The sequence below is a fragment of the Spea bombifrons genome, chromosome 1 (assembly GCF_027358695.1).
Source record: "Spea bombifrons isolate aSpeBom1 chromosome 1, aSpeBom1.2.pri, whole genome shotgun sequence".
Taxonomy (NCBI): Eukaryota; Metazoa; Chordata; class Amphibia; order Anura; family Pelobatidae; genus Spea; species Spea bombifrons.
The window spans coordinates 91169180-91188857 of NC_071087.1; the positions used below are offsets into that span (position 1 = coordinate 91169180).

General features: G+C 40.0%; 1 protein-coding gene across 1 annotated transcript in view; it reads right to left on the reverse strand.

The window, feature by feature from the left end:
- The window catches only part of FOCAD (focadhesin), a 76661-nt gene that overhangs the window by 28185 nt on the left and 28798 nt on the right, over window positions 1–19678 (reverse strand). The window contains exons 9-20 of the mRNA XM_053465880.1: window positions 17562–17649; window positions 16937–17145; window positions 16203–16463; window positions 11974–12078; window positions 11536–11637; window positions 10955–11085; window positions 10363–10489; window positions 9546–9680; window positions 9151–9201; window positions 8944–9027; window positions 6755–6884; window positions 149–337 (exon numbers count right to left, since the gene is read on the reverse strand). Coding sequence (XP_053321855.1) covers window positions 149–337; window positions 6755–6884; window positions 8944–9027; window positions 9151–9201; window positions 9546–9680; window positions 10363–10489; window positions 10955–11085; window positions 11536–11637; window positions 11974–12078; window positions 16203–16463; window positions 16937–17145; window positions 17562–17649 — 1612 coding nt within the window. The remainder of the gene's footprint in view (window positions 1–148; window positions 338–6754; window positions 6885–8943; window positions 9028–9150; window positions 9202–9545; window positions 9681–10362; window positions 10490–10954; window positions 11086–11535; window positions 11638–11973; window positions 12079–16202; window positions 16464–16936; window positions 17146–17561; window positions 17650–19678) is intronic.

Sequence of the window (19678 nt, forward strand, 5' to 3'; positions counted from 1 at the left end):
AAGTAAATAAGGTCATGCGTATGATATTGAAACTGCCCATGCTAAGGGTATAAAACCAATACACGATACACAAAGGGCCAATTGAACCCATAACACCAACATGTTATATTACAAAGTTTGTAACTGTGAATTTACTAAAATTGGTCACCTGCAATTCCCGGCTTCAAGCCAGGCTGTCTGTTTTTCTCATACATTTTCAGCATGAAACTGGGGACTCCGGCTACTGTCTTGCCTTGGTCAGATCGTACAGACCCTCCCCTGAGGGCAGTGTGGTAAATCCCACGTGGCATGTTACCCATTTCCTGCTTCACAAGGGATGCCAGGAACACTTCAAACGCTGAAAAAAAAAAATCATAATTCATAGGCTATCAAAAAAAAAAAAGGCACTCTGCTGTCATCCGTGGTTGTTCACCATGCCGGCAAGTCCTTTGAGGAATCTCCCAGACAGAGGTTTTACAACTGGCAAACCTTAAAGAAATACAGCCATCATATGCACTTTTATGACAGGTCCGTTTAAATGCTCATGCTGTCCCACTTGCAAGAGCATGGGGGGATTCTGCTAAATGTATTTGCCCCTTCTTCTGCTTACTGAATTATCAGATCATGCAGGAGGGCAGCACATTTTAAAAAAAAATAATGCATATTAAAGCAATTGAGGCTACATGGTTCAAAAGCCTCTTATATCACATCAAATTATATGATCCTATAGGTATTAAAAGCATGAAACAAAAGTAACATTTCCTTTGCATTCCTCATTTCTCTTAGGTTTTCACACTCAGAAGTCGAGTACGTGCAAAACATGAAGAAACTATGTTTCGCTTTTACAAATAAAACTATCTCTAAAGGCACGAAACAGCTATCCTGAATCTAAGACGAAATCAAGGACTGGTTAGGGTTTATCTGCCGTCTGTTTATTTGTACATTGGAAACGAAGCTTTTGGGATGCCACGCTTAATGTGCACAGATAAATTCCCATTGTATGCGCAGCAATACGCGGTAATGTATTGCCAACATCTGGAACCAGCGGGGTCTGTGTGGTTTGCTCTATAGGAACATCGCAGTGTCGTGCACAGAATGCAATTGGCATTGCGTAGGCATGAGAGGGTTGAAAAGTTCAGCAGCTCACAAGCCATGCATTGGCATTGGCGATGTACTGTCGTGATGGTGAAGAGACAAACAAAAAGGCACTCCAGAGGAGAAGACCCCTGCCATCTACGGTACTGACGGCAATAGATACGAGGCACGGCAAGGCACTGGAAGACCTCTGCTTCGCATTAGTGCATATGTTTAATGGGCAGTGAGAAACCCCAAATCATAAGGCTGGCGTACACTGCTCCCAGCTGCCGACACTTGAATAATGCCCTAATGTAGAACGGCGTTAATTAGTGTGAATGAAAAAGAACAGGTGTGTTTTCTTTCAGTATGGCCAAGAAACGCTAAAATCTGACACACTGGCTTATCACGGCCATAAATTGATTTGAATTATGCATTCCACACGTACCACACAGACTGAACAAATCTGCGTCTTTTATAAATATTTATGGCACGCTAAGTCTCTCAGTGCAGGAGCAGGGAAAGGTTCTCATTCTTTACAGTGCTGGGCACAACACTGCCAAACAGACGTTTTAAAACTACAGATCCCATGATGCCATTGCAGGAGAGACACAACGTACACATTCCTGTTCCCATCGATTCAAGAAGTAGGTGTTAGCCAATAGAGGCAATGGTGTATTTAATGGCACCCTTCAGTCACTGTGCTAAACTATTTAGTGTGACACGTGTTAATATGTTAATTATAAGGACTAATAGGAGTAATGTTACCATCTTTTATTTATATAGCGCCAACAGTTTATGCAGCGCTTCTTACAATACATATATTCAAGGGGTATGACAAGACGAAAATTTACAGATTAAGACAAACCGATAAATTAGGTGGAGAGAACCCTGCTCATAAATTTACAATCTAGAGCAGTGATGTCGAACCTATGACACGCGTGTCAGTGGTGACACGCGTAGCCATTTGGGGTGACACGCGCAGGATTTCCTGCGATTCATCCTCGGCTCCTGCACGGCCGCCGAGGATGAAAGAATCTGTGCTGGAGGACCCGTTCCTCCAGCACAGATTCTTTCATCCTCGGCGGCCGTGCAGGAGCCGAGGATGAATCGCAGGAAATCCTGCGCGTGTCACCCCCCCCCCCAAAAAAGGGGGGGGGGCGGGCGGGATGTGCGTTAGCGTAACTAGCGGGGGGGCGGGGCGGTGGAGGAGCAGGCTCGCAAGGGAGCGGTATCGGAGGTCTTTAACAGACCACCGGCTCCCTTGAGTGATTTTAAGCCGGTTCAAGGATCTCCCTTGAACCCGGCTTAAAATCACTCAAGGGAGCCGGAGGTCTGTTAAAGACCTCCGATACCGCTCCCTTGCGATCCGCGCGGCAACAGCTGTTGTGCGCCGGGGTTTGTTGTCAGATCCCGGTGCACAACACTGAAGCCGCGCCCACCGCTGTCCGTGCCCTCTGAACCCCGTGCCCTCGGAAGAAGAACTGAAGAAGAAGAGGAGCGAAGAGCAGGAAAAAGAGCTGTAAGGAGAAAAGAGGAAAGGTAAGAAAGCATACAGTGAGAGTGGATTGGTGTATGTGTGTGGATTGGTGTATGTGTGTGGATTGGTGTATGTGTGTGGATTGGTGTATGTGTGTGGATTGGTGTATGTGTGTGGATTGGTGTATGTGTGTGGATTGGTGTATGTGTGTGGATTGGTATGTGTGTGTGGATTGGTATGTGTGTGTGGATTGGTATGTGTGTGTGGATTGGTATGTGTGTGTGGATTAGTATGTGTGTGGATTGGTGTGTGTGTGTGGATTGGTGTATGTGTGTGGATTGGTATGTGTGTGGATTGGTGTATGTGTGTGGATTGGTATGTGTGTGGATTGGTATATGTGTGGATTGGTATGTGTGTGGATTGGTATGTGTGTGGATTGGTGGATGTGTGTGGATTGGTATGTGTGTGGATTGGTGTATGTGTGTGGATTGGTATGTGTGTGGATTGGTGGATGTGTGTGGATTGGTATGTGTGTGGATTGGTGTATGTGTGTGGATTGGTATGTGTGTGTGGATTGGTATGTGTGTGTGGATTGGTATGTGTGTGTGGATTGGTATGTGTGTGTGGATTGGTATGTGTGTGTGGATTAGTATGTGTGTGGATTGGTGTATGTGTGTGGATTGGTATGTGTGTGGATTGGTATGTGTGTGGATTGGTATGTGTGTGTGGATTGGTGTATGTGTGTGGATTGGTATGTGTGTGTGGATTGGTGTATGTGTGTGGATTAGTATGTGTGTGGATTGGTATGTGTGTGGATTGGTGTATGTGTGTGGATTGGTATGTGTGTGGATTGGTGTATGTGTGTGGATTGGTATGTGTGTGGATTGGTATATGTGTGGATTGGTATGTGTGTGGATTGGTGGATGTGTGTGGATTGGTATGTGTGTGGATTGGTGTGTGGATTGGTATGTGTGTGTGGCTTGGTATGTGTGTGTGGATTGGTGTATGTGTGTGTGGATTGGTATGTGTGTGGATTGGTATGTGTGTGGATTGGTGTATGTGTGTGGATTGGTGTATGTGTGTGGATTGGTGTATGTGTGTGGATTGGTGTATGTGTGTGGATTGGTGTATGTGTGTGGATTGGTGTATGTGTGGATTGGTGTATGTGTGGATTGGTATGTGTGTGGATTAGTATATGTGTGTGGATTGGTATGTGTGTGTATTGATATATATGTGTGGATTGGTATGCGTGTGGATTGGTATGTGTGTGGATTGGTATATATGTGTGGATTGGTAAGTGTGTGAGAGTGATGGGTGTTATGCTGTACCATTTCCAATGTATTTTTCATTATATAATTATGCTCTAAAGTACATCATAACTCCCATCACTCTATACTGTTCCATACAGTGGCAGAGCTGGGAGACAGAGGCCTTGCACCCCCACTGCAGGACTCCTGAAAGGTAAGTAGTTACTAAGCAGGTATGTTAAATAATTTGTTTTTGGTTTATTAAATACAATTATATATTGCAATTATACATTTTTGTAGTTTAAACTATAAATTGCGCAAAATTATGTTTTTTTGTCGAAGTGACACACCACGCGAGTTATGCTCGATTTTTTGCCGATTTTTGACACACCGCGCCAAAAAGGTTGCCCATCACTGATCTAGAGGGAATGGGATGAGGACTAACATAAGGAACAGAGAAAGGTGGTGCAATGTGGACTATCACCTTGCTGATTGGGCTATCAATTATAACTAATAATGATAAATAGCTACTAATATTTAATTTTTTTGTTTAACCCCTTAATGACAAAGCCTGTACATGTACGGGCTCAAAATGCATTGTTTTCAATGGGTTTAACCCCTTGACTGCTAACGACGGCATGGTGCCGTCGCTAGCAGTCCCAGTCAGGTGCTAACGACGGCACCATGCCGTCGCTAGCACTCTCCTACCTTGATGGGGGTCTGTGGACCCCCATCACCACCTACCCCGGCGATCTGCCCCTCATTTTGAAGGGCATCGCTGGGACCACCCGATCCGGCCGGTGACGTCGCGCGTAATGACGCGATGACGTCACCGCGCAACTTTATTGAAAACTGACAATTGTCAGTTTTCACGGTATGGGGGCATGCTGCTTAGATGCCTGTATCTCAGGCATCTGAGCAGCTACAGACCCCCAACATATACCGTTGGAAAGGTAATCGCCTCACCTTTCCAACGGTATAATGCTTGTAAAAAAATAATAAAAATTATTATGTTAAAAAAATAAAAATGTACAAAAAAAGTAAAAAAAATGATTTGGGGGTCTCTAAAGGCAGATAAATAAAGATCAAAATTGCCTAGAGACCCCCAAATTAAATTATCTAAACATAAACTGGTTTAACTTAAAAAAAAAAAAAAAAGTTTAAGTATTCTAGCTAAATGATCACTGTGGTAGCCAATGTTACCACAGCGATCATATAGCTATAAAAAGTCACATTCCCTTTTTAAAAATGGCCGATACTAAATTTTAACCCCATGATCCCTTTGATCATGGGGTTAAATTTAGCCAATGGTAGAGGAAGGCAATTTTTGAAATCCAGATGAACTGCAAAAATCAGCCGTATAGCCTGTAGTACGTAAGTTAACCATGTCATCCCTGGAGCCCCTTGCATTTTTACTGCAAAACTTATTTTTGCTGTAAAAGTGATTTTTTTCTCCCTTTACGATCATCTCTTTGGGATTGTAAGGGGAAAGAATGGTGTGTGTGCTTCTGCGAGTGAATGTATGGAAAGTATGGTGTGTGCTTCTGCGAGTGAATGGAGATATGAAAAGCGTGTGAATGGTCAGTAATTAGGGTTGAAGCCTTGACGTGGCATTACTGCTCACGTAAGAAGTTAAATTATGGCACAAAAAGTACATATTTTCAAAAACTACACCCCTCGGTGCATCAAATGAGGGGCTGCGTGTGTTTCTAGGAGAAACCTGGAGTGCGCAAGACACAAATGAACATGTCGCTATGGTTAGAAAAAACATATTTTCTAGCCAAAACGACATATTCCATCATTATCTGTGAACTTAACTTTTGTCCTAGAAATACATGTAACCCCTCATTTGAAGCTCCAAGGGGTGTAGTTTCTTGAAATGTGTACTTTATGTACCCTAATTTAACTTCCCAGATGTCTAGACCACTTTAACTGCAGATATGGCAGATTGGAGAATCTTGTTAAAAAATTGTCTTAAAACATTTAGGGGTGATGGCTGCATTTAGACAGCTCTAGACAGCTGGGAAGTTCAATTATGGTACATAAAGTATATATTTTCAGAAACTACACCCCTTGGCGCATCAAATGAGGGGCTGCATGTGTTTCTAGGACAAACCTGGAGTGCGGAAGACATAAATGAACTTGTCGCTTTTAATTTTATTTATTTTTTATTTTTATTTGTGTGATATTCACTTATTTGTTGTGCAAGTCAGATTTGTGATACAAATACAAATAAGACCTCGTTTGCTGCGGCTGGGGGTGTAGTTTCTAAAAATATATAGTTTTGTTGGCATATTTTAACATCCCGGGCAGCTAGAGCTGTTTAATTGACGCAGCCATGCATTAAATTTAAAGATGAATTTTGTGATAGTCTAATAAATTTAACTTTTAGCAATAAAATATTAGAAAAACACAGTCTACTGTTCTCAATGTCTGTTTATTTTAGACCGGTTACCTACTACAAATATTTATCAACACAGGTTTTGATATTAGAGTTTAGAAAAATAACATTACAAACTAGTTTTTATTGAGTTGGAAGTGAAAAATTACACTTTTTTCCCATTTTTGGTTGTATTTTGCAAACCTAATGATACATACACATATAAAAATGGTATATTTGGAATCTTCTGGGTGTGCTGAAAAAAACAATATATGGTTTGTATAGTTTATTCCCAAGAAATTTACTTGAAACACGTTTAAACGTGAGATGCACCAAAATGCCGAAAACTAGCTTAGCACCAGGGTGTGAAATGGCTTAGCAGCCAAGGGGTTAAGGGACCGCCCATTGTCCTTAAGGGGTTAAAAGGAAGGGTCAGCCTTTAATGGAAGGGGTTAATATTTGTTTTAAATAAAAAATAAAATGTTGCTTAACTCCATTGGTCCTAGGGTTCGCTAAAGCACTTGCATGCGACCCTAGTCCTTGTGTTGTGTTAAAACGCCATTATCTATAGCTTGAGTAACAGCTGCGGCTCACCTGGTAAAACAGAGGCGGGAGTGAGTGCCATCAGCTTAATATAAGAGGAGCCAGGTATGTAAAGGACCTCTTCCTTTTCCTCTTCCACCCCAATGTCAGATTCATCTGGAGGGATCTGCTCTGGCCTGGCCTACGACACAACATAAAACTTTACAGTCATGTAAATAAAGAATAAACATCATGATAAAAGACCAAAACATGCGGTGATCCCTTGCAAACGTCAATGCAATTCTTGCAGATGGCAACTGTATTGCATTTTCATTGTAAATAATTTACCGGAGCAAAGTTGATTTTACGAACACCGCAATGAAACCATTTAATATTCTTGTCACAGGCAGCTGCCAATATCATATCATATGAACTCACCTACCCTGCAAATGAAAGCTAATACTTGCCTTAGGGAGAAGCTGCAGCTCCAGAGCTGCTACAGCAGAACGCCCCCCTCCCCGGTACAAGGCTATTTTATTCTCCCAGTTAAGATCACTTTACAACAAAACATCTCTGTCTAACAGGATTTCACAAACTAGTTTCTTTAATCACGATAATGTTAAAAAGCAAATTGTGATGTTAAGTAATGGATTTAATCCAATGAACTTGAATTGTTCAATAAAAGGTATTTTTGTTCAATAAAAAGGTATTATTGTTCAATAAAAGGTATTTTTGTTCTATATTAGGAAGCACAGTGCAGTTCATAGCATGAGGATGTATTATTACAAAGTGTCCTAAATCTGGAAGATGTCTATATAAAGCTGTACACATGCTAATCTGCAGGGGTTATCTAACACAATGTGACTTCTGTGTTTCCATTGGTAAAACCGCAAACTTTTCCACCCTAGCAATCACGTCTGGTTTGGGCCAGGTCAAGGTTAACACGGTGGTAATTGAGATGGGATTATCACAGAGTGGACCGTTGGGATGATCAATATTGCAAACAGATCCATCTACTCCAGGGCTTTGTGCTCCGTAAGCTGCAGAACACATTCCCCCAATTAAGATGGCCTTTGTTGTTGACAGCAGCTGCCTTGACAAGGAACAAGTCAATGCGGCTCTAAGTGTAAGAGGTCTTAGTGCCTCACTCAGAACCAGCCGATCAAGACTTTATAAGCAACCGAACGATACATTCCAAATGACTGAGATCAAGTGTGTGCTTTGAAAGTAACACAAAAGTAATACAACCATAAGATGGCTCTGGGAACTACTAAAGTCCGCTGATTAGTGCAAGATGGCAGGCTTATTGTGTATCTTCTTATGCATTTATAATATAGTACTACTTTTATAGTATAATCATAGTAGTGTAGTAATAGTATAGTACAGAAAATGAAATTTAGGGAGAGATGAATGAGTGTGAAGAATGCCCACAGAATCATAAATTTCACCATAGCCAGGCTGTAGAAAAGTAATGACATGGGTTTATTTAGCAAAGAGGAGTTTTTGCAGGAGAATTGTGGTTTGAACTCGCCGACTCCATTTTACATTATGAATGAGCTTCTGTTGCAGGAAGAGCTTGGCTGGCATTTACGATGTACAGTTAAATCAGTGAGACTTCTCTATCTCCACATGCAGAAAACTATGCATTAAGCAAGGTCAGCGTAGCCTTTGACTGCGGAGTAACCCTGCCTATGATGGTCCTTCATGATATATAGTGAAGGAGCTGAAACCGCACTTCTCCTTTTAGCGAATAAAACCTATAAACATTTTCTGATTTTTCCACATGCATCCGTAAAGTCTCAGCAATTGGCAAAAGTCCTTGCGTTGGAGTAAACTACTGGACTAGCATGCTATACATCACTAGACATAAATACTAGTAGAGAGCCATACTCACAGACTATAAACATTGCAAGAATACCCCTACTTGACGGCTAAATCAAGAGACACCTATAACAAATAATGCATTTATTTGGAAAAGACAGATGATGATCAAACTAAACACAAATGCTAAAACACTGCTATAAGTCACTACAATTGTTATGCAGTAACAGTGATTCAAAGCTCTTCATACCACCTCATCAAGGGGAATGGTTCAGCAGGGACATTCCTTTGGTTGATCAGATGACCAATATCACTGCTAAAAATAACATTACAGAAGAATATATTGCTACTTCATTATGCAATAGTAGAAACTAATGAATCTAAAAAGATCACCGCTCTTCCTGATGCAACATATGCAGCAAAATAAAACATATACACACCTGCTCAGGAAGATGAAGAACTGTATGATCCTCCGAGCTGAACTCACACAGAGCTTTGTAAGCAGAAGTAGACACAATGGGATCCTAAGCAAAAGACATAATGGGGTCACCAGACTTGTAGTGTGTGATTGCGTGTGTGTGTGTGTGTATAGAATATATATATATATATATATGTATGTATGTATGAGATTATCTAATCTGATTTACCTTGCTCCGAGTGTGACTCCAAAGTAGGCTGACAATATTTTTTTTTAAATTCTGCAAGAAAAATATTAGAAAGCATAACATCATAGCCCAGATGTCAAAGTATAAAACAGGAAATACAATAAATAGAAGTATCTTAAGCATTCATAAGCCAGCAGGTCCTTGATCGTTTGCAAACTACCGGCAGGACATTATGATGGAGGAGGAATAAAATATGGGGACCCAAACTCAACCATGACCTATACTAGGGCAATTAAGCAATTTTATTGCAATTTTGACCCTGGTCTCATCACTCCAGCCATTTTTTAGGTGACAAGTCAAAGGGATAACCTTAACACTTGATGGTGGCCCTGGGGGACTGAACTGGATAAATACTGATCTAAAATAGAATCACTTACCTCATATTCATCTGTGCTTACAGCCAGAGAAGGGACCAAGGCAAAAAGCTCATGTAATACCTTCAGGACAAATGGGCGGCTCTCACAGCTAAGTATGGGAGATAAGGCAGTCCAGGTAGAGCGGATGTCCACCACCTAAAGGCAAGAGATCACCCAGGCAAATTAATGTTATTAATTCTAACCCCAAAAACCAACCTGCCAGTTCTCCAGGGATGACTTGAAGAAAAACATCTATATATTCAGTGGGAATATGGTTTAAACGCTAGAATTAAACATTGAAATTGAATACCTTTGTTGTGATGTTATGCGGTGTGCATCCGCTGGGAGAGGACCTGTAATTAGCACAAGCTTTAGAAGCTGTGTTTTACCAATGACTTTGGCACCATCAGCCATAAGCTTAAAAAAAGTGTTTTGGTTTTTTATGCAGTATAGATATATATATATATATATATATATATATATATATATATATATATATATATATATATATATATATATTTGTTAGTGTTCTAAGGAAGAGATATCCGGGGTCTTGAAGGTTTATATACCTTTACATGATTTTCTGTGTTTACTGCTTGTTATGAACCAAAAGGCTCTATAGTGGTGGACAGTGATTCACACTCAAAGGGTGCATTGGATAGAGCTGCTCAATGGTAACTTCATTTTCATTATATGCAACCAACAAAACATGTAAGAATGCAAAGACTTGGTATTCCTGAAATAATTACTGTATTTAGAAAAAAGATCAAACTACCAGTGCATATGCCAAATTGTCAACGAACAGCTGGTGCTGTGGACATGCTTAAAGGGCTCTCACCTCAGCTTGACACAACGCGTGAAGACCTTGCAATGCTAAAGCTACAGGAGATGCCTGGTCAGGTTTTGGGCATTCATTCAAAACTTGGGTAATAGCAGCCAACATATCGGATCCATGCTGGTAAGGTCTGAAGGATATATAAAGTGCAAACACGGTATATCAGCATAATGAAGTCCCAATTTTCATATTTTTAGCTTTTTATCTGCATTTATTTAAATACAATGTACACCAACATAACAGAAAGACAGATCTGGTTACTACAGGGACATATAATGGAGATTTGTGAAAAAGGCTCCTACACTACAGACAGGACCACACTACCAGGTTTACAACAGAGTAAATATATACGGATACTGATATATATGACAGGGTGTGTTGTGGAATAACAAAGCAGGGATGGAAGGTTACAAATTTGAGAAGCCATTGTGAAACTGGGCAGACCTCACATTTACCAACTAGAACTAGGCAGGCTGGTAAAAATAGCAGATCTGTTAATTGGTGTCTTAGAGAGTGTAATAAATGATTTGCCCAAATGGAACAGAATGCATCCAAGAACACTTCAGGCAAGTTTATCCAGTGCCGTGATTTTTACCGTTGTCTGCAGATATCTCGGATGGTTGCTGCTTTTGCCACGGTCTTCTCCCACTGAGTCTCCTTTCCAGCTGACAAGGAATGTGTGTCAGTCATAGCTATCCACTTCTGTAGTTCGGGGTATACTCGGTCCTATAAACACACAAAAATATTTGTAGATGTAAGTAGATACACACAGGTATGCGGATGTACATTTATTTAAAGAAGAGAGAGGGGAGATTTAGAAACATTTGCATATATGAAGTATTTAACAAAGTACAGAGGGAGGTCATGATCTAAAACTAGTGGGTATAATGTAAGGAAGTTTTACTTTACAGAGAGGGGTAGCTAAATGGAATAGCCGCCAAGCAGATGTGGTAAAGGCATATGCAGTTAGGGTCAGAGTCTTTACATCAAGAAAAATGGGCAGACTAAAAGGGCTGAATGGTTCTTATCTGCCATCCAAATCTCACTAAGTATTTATATCAGTCCCACAGGTCACAGGCAACATCTTGTAATCAATGATCTAGTTTCATATCTTTAATATTATAAAAAGAAGCAATGTCTCCACCAGTCAGATATCACTACTTATAAGCTACGTACCTGTTTCTCCCATAAGGAAGTCATTAGCCGGAGGGTGATGGGTTGCAGTTGGGAAGTACTGCCTAACATCTGCAGGGCCCTCAGAATCTGGGGCACACACACCTGTTTATCCGCAAGAAAATATACATTAATCTCGCTCAGGGTACAATTTCTGCTGCATGAACGTACAAACTAACATTTGTTGGATTACTTTTCACGAATGGCAACTATTGCCGCATGTAAGGGTTGGAAACATAGCTTGATATCTGCATTCTGTACAGAACACGTCACACACTTACCGATTTGGGGGCTACATAAACTTAGGGAAACTCTTCTTGTGCTAAATCTGAATTGCTAGCTCCTTATCATCATAGAATCAAATGTGTATTTTGTCCCAGACTTCCACATACTGTCAGGGAAAAGATTGAATAGCAAACGGCATTAAAAAAAAGCTCTCACCTTGTGAGTACCCAAGGATGGCAAGGTATACAGAATGTCACGGGATAGCTCTGGATCCAAGGAGTGGCCAAGCTTGAACATCAAAACGGGTACTAGATATGGAACCTGAAACACAAAATAACTGTTTAAAATCACATTAGATGGTATTGTAGTAATCAAAATAGATGGGAATTAAACTTAATATAAAAGTGCAGAATAATTAGATAGATTTCTTTAATCGAATTTAACCAGTTATTTAAAATAAAGCAAATCTGTATGGAACAGGCATATGGCTGAACAAGACCTAGATTGACCAATGGTTCTTATCTGCCATCCATTCTGTGTTTCTGGTTACTTTGGGCCCTTTGGGTAGACCCGTATCCTGGACCTACTGTGTTCATAGGATTAACACTGTAGAGATTTGTAAGAAAAAAAAGAAAAAAATACTATGCTTCGGGAACTTTGACCAAAACCTCCTCCTGATCCCAGCTTCCTGCTCAAGTTAACAAAGTAAAGGTTTTTAGAAGCTGTTAAACGCAGAGCTAACCAAGAAACGTAAAGGCAGCTGTATGTTGGGACCAGAAAGGTTTGTTCTGTGTTATAACACAATGCCCAATAAATATAATTTGTATGCCTCTCCCTCGTTCCGCCATTCAGGGTTCAGAGCAGAGACAAAGAAAGAAGACAGAAGAACAAGAAGATCCAAGAGAAGAAGCGGGGCAAGGAGACAGGGGCACAGAAGTGGTCGGTGGAGAAGGTAGGGAGAAATTCATAGAAAGCAAGTGTCAGAGAGAGCAAGCAAGTTTTGTCCAAACCAAATGGCAGGAAACGAAATTCCTTCTCCGAAAATGAATAGACCAAAAACGAAACCAAAAATTTGTCCAAATGGCTTTTGGTCCATTTGCGTGAGTCTAATAGTTATGTGGTTTATGCTAGTCTATAATTAGTCTAAAAATGTATAGTACACATAATATATAAATAGTTAAATTGGCACACAAAGCAACATATTCAATATATAAAATGAGCTCTTTGTAAATCTGTTCATATATAAATCAATCTCCCCCATTCTCTCAAAGAGTTTTTTTTTTTTTAATAGAGTATTATAGTAACAAAATATTTCACTGGTTGAAATTAGGACAATTGTTGGCTCACACCGACTTATTTTGCTGCAATCATGCATGCAGCTGTGTCCGATTAAAACACAATGGTGCCTTTACAACATTTTTATTATACTTTTTGCAAACAGGAAACTGAAAAGGATTTTTCACGCCACCAACAAATCGATTAGAAGAAGAAGAAGAAAAAAAAAGGAGGTGGTGGGGGGGTTAATACATAAAGGTTAATTTTCACTGAAAATGAGTGCATTCCAGCAAACTAAATGGACCACTGGTGGATAAAGGGTTAGACAGAGGCACTCACAAGCCCCAAATTATCAAACAGCTGGATAAGTGCAGAGGACGAGTCATTAGATTCAGACATAAGTGGACCGCTCAGGGGACGGCAGAACACGTTGCTAAGCAACTAGGGGCATTTTGCATCCAATCTCATCGCTAAATATTCAGTATGCCAGGTCATCTGTCTAATTAATATTGTTAAAGTGTGTTTTTTATCCCCCCCATTTTCTTGTGTCTTTTAATTGCATGTAATTTTCCACTGTCCATTGATTCATTCAATAGGCAAGAACCTGCTGTGCCGTGCAAAAGATACAATAATGATAAGGATTGCAATAGAAGTAATGATCAGGTACCAGAGTAAATTTCAGGTCAACGGGGGGGGGGGGGGAGAAATCTGACTGCTGGGTTAAGAAAATGTTACATACATGAATAATTATTGTTTTGCTCATAAGGCACAGGATGTATGGAGATAATAAAACCACATTACAAAGCCGACTACACATTAATAAACCAAACATAGAGCAAGTACCCAAAAATACACTTGTGTATCAAAACATATAAAGAAAAACTATTTCATGGACAGACACGTAAAAAGCAATGTATTCAGCATAGATCCATAGAGCCTTAAAGACAAGCGGTAAGGGAATTGGCCAAGTGATAATTGGCATAGCCAATCCCAAGTGCTTAGTAAATTCAAATCTTCTTTTTGTAAGAGTGGTCATAAAGAATACAAGATTTGATGATATGCATCTGTAATAAATATATTAAAAAATATGCAGTGTTCATTCCCACACACATAAATAACAGAGAAATGTGCAATGCTGAAACAATCAGAAGTCATATAGTTGATTTATGCCAACCACATAACATGGTTCTACAATCTAAATTGTTTACTTCGCAGGGGCCATGTGCTTTAATGTGGTAATCGTCCCCACTCCCTGGCTCAGGCACTGCGATGAACCTAAAGAAGGAGCATGCACAGCCAGCCACCTGACCGCAGTACATGCGCCTTACACAGAGGAAGAGCGCAGGCGCGGAGTAGATCTAGAGTGCAAATGCTGCAGTTTAAGTCATTAAAGGGCTCAGGGTGCCTGGGGAGTGTTGAAAGAAGGTAATTAATCATCTAAAAACCCTTGGTGCTCAGGAGTCTTGTAGTCTCCAGCAGCTTCCTGCATCCTATACGTATTCCTGGAGAGGTGCTGTATATATACAGTATGTATGTGTGGCTTGTCTATGGTTTTGGCCCAATCTACTTCTCTTTCTCTCTCTCTGCTTCCCGACTTGACCCGTGGCAAGTTCCTTCACTCTTACTGGTGACTGTGGATATGCAGATTTCCTTGTCTCGGACTGTTGATTTGGAAGACACTCTGATTTATCGGCTCCAACCTACGGCTTGGAATAACAGACTGTATTTTCTACTCAGAACACATCCCTGGCCTTAAACTCTACCAAACTTCCCATCAACACAATGGATCCAGTAAACAGTGTGCATGGTATTGAAACAGTCCAGTTTATCCTAATAAACTACATACCTAACATATTGGGGAAATTAATATTGTTTAACCCTTCATAGTGCACACTTAACCTGATAAACAGAATTTTTATAACTCAGTCTTCAGTTATACAAGTGTAAATTTATATACAATTAGGAACTGTCAGTTTTTCATACGGTAGTTAACACATTGTGTACGAAAGACAGACAGAACACATATTTATCTCCTATAAACCAGTTCTGCGAGTTGTGTTCCCCAAGGCCAACAGTGAGCCAGATTTACAAGTGTTAACTAGAGAAAAATAGGGAATCTTACTCGCCAGTTCCCCTTGATACTTTCAACTGGGGAAATCTGCCTTAAGCTGCGTTTCATTATTGCAAAATCGAGACAGATTTAGAGAGAGAGATTCCCTAGTCAGTGCTAGAGAAGCTGCCATCTGCTAGAAGGCCATACATTTGTGAGGTCTATGATTCACACGTGAAGAATTGTTTTAATGACTGAGAGAGAGAGAGAGAGAGAGAGAGAGAGAGAGAGAGAGAGAGAGAGAGAGAGAGAGAGAGAGAGAGAGAGAGAGAGAGAGAGAGAGAGAGAGAGAGAGAGAGAGAGAGAGAGAGAGAGAGAGAGAGAGAGAGAGAGAGAGAGAGAGAGAGAGAGAGAGAGAGAGAGAGAGAGAGAGAGAGAGAGAGAGAATGATTGCCGGGTGGGAACCTGATGGGGCAGAGTGTGGGTGGGTGCAGGGCATTTCATTAAATTATTAAATATTTTTTTATCCGATTAATCGATTAATCGAAAAAATAATCGGCCGATTAATCGATTATTAAAATAATCGTTAGTTGCAGCCCTACTTTTCAGTGCTTTTGAAATCTTTATTTCCAGTTTTGCTTTACTACTACATGCAGCCATGTGCATAAAAATGCAATAAATCAGAAAGAAGCTGTTATAGCTGCAAAGGGGGTGGTAACTCCATATGTATGCCCATTGGTATAGTGGTCAGGTAATATAGTGTATCTGTAAAAAGTGAAAGTGATTTGATTTAGGGATATGAGGAAGCGATCTAACTGCCATTCTGTTGCAAAATTGGACAGAGCCACAAACTGGGGGTTTCTTTTTGTTGTTTTTTTTTTGCCTTCTTTTGGATCAACAGCAATTAACAGATATAGGAAAGGCTGAACTTGATGGACGCATGTCTTTCTTCAGCCTATGTAACCACCTTGCATTTATATCTGTTCCTTATATTTACTATTCTCAATTATTTATTAAACTCTTTCACACACAGTTTATTTGGAAACGTAGTTGTATTCTGGTGGTAGGAAATGTAATGAAACCAGATAAAAAGTCAATTTGTTAATAAGAGGTTTATTACCTGGGAGGGATCAGCCTTGGCAATTTCTGTAGTCATCTTGAGAACTTTGCGCAAAGTTGTCCCAGACTCACGAACGAGAAGGAAACTCAGCACCAGTGAGATATGGACTGACATTTGAGTAGCAAATGGTAACACGGAACATGCAGAAGACAGCCAGTCACAGCAGGCGGCACGATCTCCTTTAAGTTTGTTAAGCATGCTCAGGATAAGAGAGACCGAATTGTGCCATGTGGTTATAGGAAGAGGTAGACCAATGCAATCCTGAAATTACAAAGATAACAAAACTATAGTACAACTTAATACAGTTTAATAAACTCACACACTTTACTGCTGGTTGTTATGCGGACAAATTATAATTGGCATTGACATGCATTGAATTTCTTCCAGAAAAGCAGAAGTCCAATGTTGGGTTTATACATGAGGCCCAACCGGACAAAACGTATTACATGATGCCACCACCCAGCTGTACATGCCATGAATAAGCTCAAAGAACCATCCATAACAGTTACTAATGAAAAAAACCTACGAAGATTATTTACCTCTTTGAAGTCTCTGGAAATAGCCTTACTTTCTAGACTACAAAGGTGGAAACCCTTTAACTAACGTACTGCAACCCAGGCACAACAGGGGAACATAAGCCGTATGTAAGGTCTGCAATTAGCACTGCTACTGCACTGTGTATATATCATATAATATATTAATATCGCATAATAATAGCTAAACTCATTACTTACCAAATTGACTTTTTCTGTGGTGTCTATATCCTGCACTATTTCCAAAAGATTTAAAGCCATCTGCTCTAGTGAGGCATCTCCATCTTCTTCCAAGAAACAACCAGCTAATGTTGAGGATGATAGCACATGGAGCAGTGGCATTACCATAACCTGGGCTATGGCTGGGGCCTTCTTGTCCCCTGACCCTGAGCATGACAGGATTTTCAAGGCTAACAATATAAAAAATAAAATAAATAAAACAAACATTCATAGCTAAAAGGTGCACAAATGTACATGTAGAACAATTAGAGAACACTATTTTCGATACACAAGGTTGTTTCAGAAACGAGAAATGTGCATATTTTCAGCACAAACTAAAAATTAGATACATTTTGTCTTAACACAAACTAAAACCTGCTAATGTGGTTCCTACACAAATCTAAATGGTCAACATTTTTTAGAAAACACAATGACTTGATAAATGTGTCTTACTACTATTATATTTGCCTACTCCACAACATAAATGTTCTGACAGACAGCCTTTCTACAATAACCAAAAAGTTAGTTTGCCAACGCTGCAACTAATAATGATGTGTCCTCAATATCTTAGAACCCTAGAAACCGTTAGAATGGAGTGGCCACTCACCTAGATTCAGGATTGGTTTCTGCTGGCAAGCTGGACACTGCAGCAACAATGAGCTGAGGCCAATTAAACTTTGCTCTTTAGGAAAATTCTGAAAAGACATAATACATATAAGAAATGCCCCAGGTTATGGGGATAAAAATGTAATCAAGTAAGAACAAAGGTTAAATGCTTATTTCTTAAAAGAAAACAACCAAAAAATATCTCAACTAGAACATGAAGAAAGTTATGATCCGAGCTAGAATTTATGGAAAAGGCATGAGGACAAATACATAACATAAGGGAACATGCCTATCCTGAATCCTGAGACCAAGGACTGATTAATGTTTGAGTCTTTACACCAGGTAGACTAGACTTCTTCTATGACCTGAGTAAGACTGTCCTAAGCATGTTCTTCTGTCTGTTTGAAATGTTGGGAGAGTGAAGGAGAGGGCACCTGGCAGAAATCTGCATACTGGGATACATAATCACCATGTAGTGGTGTCCATTTACCTCAGGTAAAGGTCAAAGACAGTAAACTCTTATGTTATCACACAAAGCCTAGCATTCCACGTGATGAAGAGGATCCTCAGGAAAGCATGTCTCCAGTACCTTCTGTTCGTGCGGTTTCATTTACTCTACTCTGTGATAGCCGAATAATTACAAATAGCCTTTTAAAATATTATTTTGTTATCATTCTTATGTTTCAATTTCTAAGCCAAGATACACATTTAAGTCAATAAATGAGATAACACATATATGGGAACCACTGTATTTGGCTATACATCGCATTTAGCATGAAGTAGCATCACCCCCCCACATACACACACACACATCCTCATTTAGATAAAATGAAGCAGCCAATTGCACAGCTCAGCAAAATGTTACAAATCCAGTTACATATAATAGGATTTATTTGAAAGTGCTGCACATTTTCCTTCGAAAGTGAATCCCACTGGCAATGACGGAGACTAGAGCTTCAAGTCGATCTAGATTACATTTCAGTCATTTAAATAAAAAAAGCTAAAACTGCATATTAGAAGAACTGATCCATGTCAATTAGACCTTTAGAGTCATTTCAACACCAGCAACAAGACTGATCTTAACTTCTTGTTCTCATGATCTTCCCAATTATATTATACCTTCCCTACTGTTTGAATCTGATCGTGGTGTGGCAGCATGAAAAGGAGACCCAAGGAGAGGAGAGGGTCATTTATGACTAGATGCGTCATTAAATATGCAGGTTTTGCCACTAACTGCCACCAAGCTCAATGCTGCTCATGTAACATATTATTGATTATTTCTTTTACTTTTCAACCAAATGACTGAGAAACAAAATGTCACAAAACAAAAATGACCAAAGGCTGTTACCTACATCCTATTTTCGCACCCATCCAGCATTTTAAAGAAAAATCATTATCTATTTATGTACAGCCTGTGCGTTTTGGGTTTTAGTCCATGCTAAAATAGTTTGAGATATCAGGTTTAGATATAAGGGGCTTTTATACCCCAGCAAAGCTGAGCTTAGTAGCAGATGGTGGCAAAACTAGCATAGCTAATTAGCTTCTGCGACAGATATCTAGAATCCCATTAAAAAGTGAATACATTGTTCTCAGTTTTGCAGGCGTTTCTAGTGCCTAGCCACCCAGTAGTTCGGTGAAGCAGCCATGATTGCACGATACGCGTAAGCAGTTTTAAGATGTCTCAGTACTGCGCTGATGCATTGCAATGATTAGCTGCCTACATCATGAGCAGAATGCAGAAGGCCCAAGAGTCGTTTAAAACCGCTGAATGGGAACCTACTTGATGACAGCAGCTCGAGCATTTTCCCAGTATAAGTTTGGAAATAAGCATTTTCCCCATGGCAGCGGGCACTGATTCCACAAGATACCCTCAGCAATCCTTAACACCTCTTCATTTCAGCAGAAGTGTTATAGGGACAAGAGATATCTCCGTGTTTATTCCCGTGGCAGCCTTTAAAGGAAGAGCTTTTTCTAGAGGGTAATATATATATATCCAAAGCCTGACGATGCAGGCTGCATTGGCAGATTAAGCACATTATCTCATTAAAAAGGGAAGAGTCCCCTGATATTGGATTCATTGTTAAAAAAGGGCTCCAGTGGATTATACAGAGCGTGGAT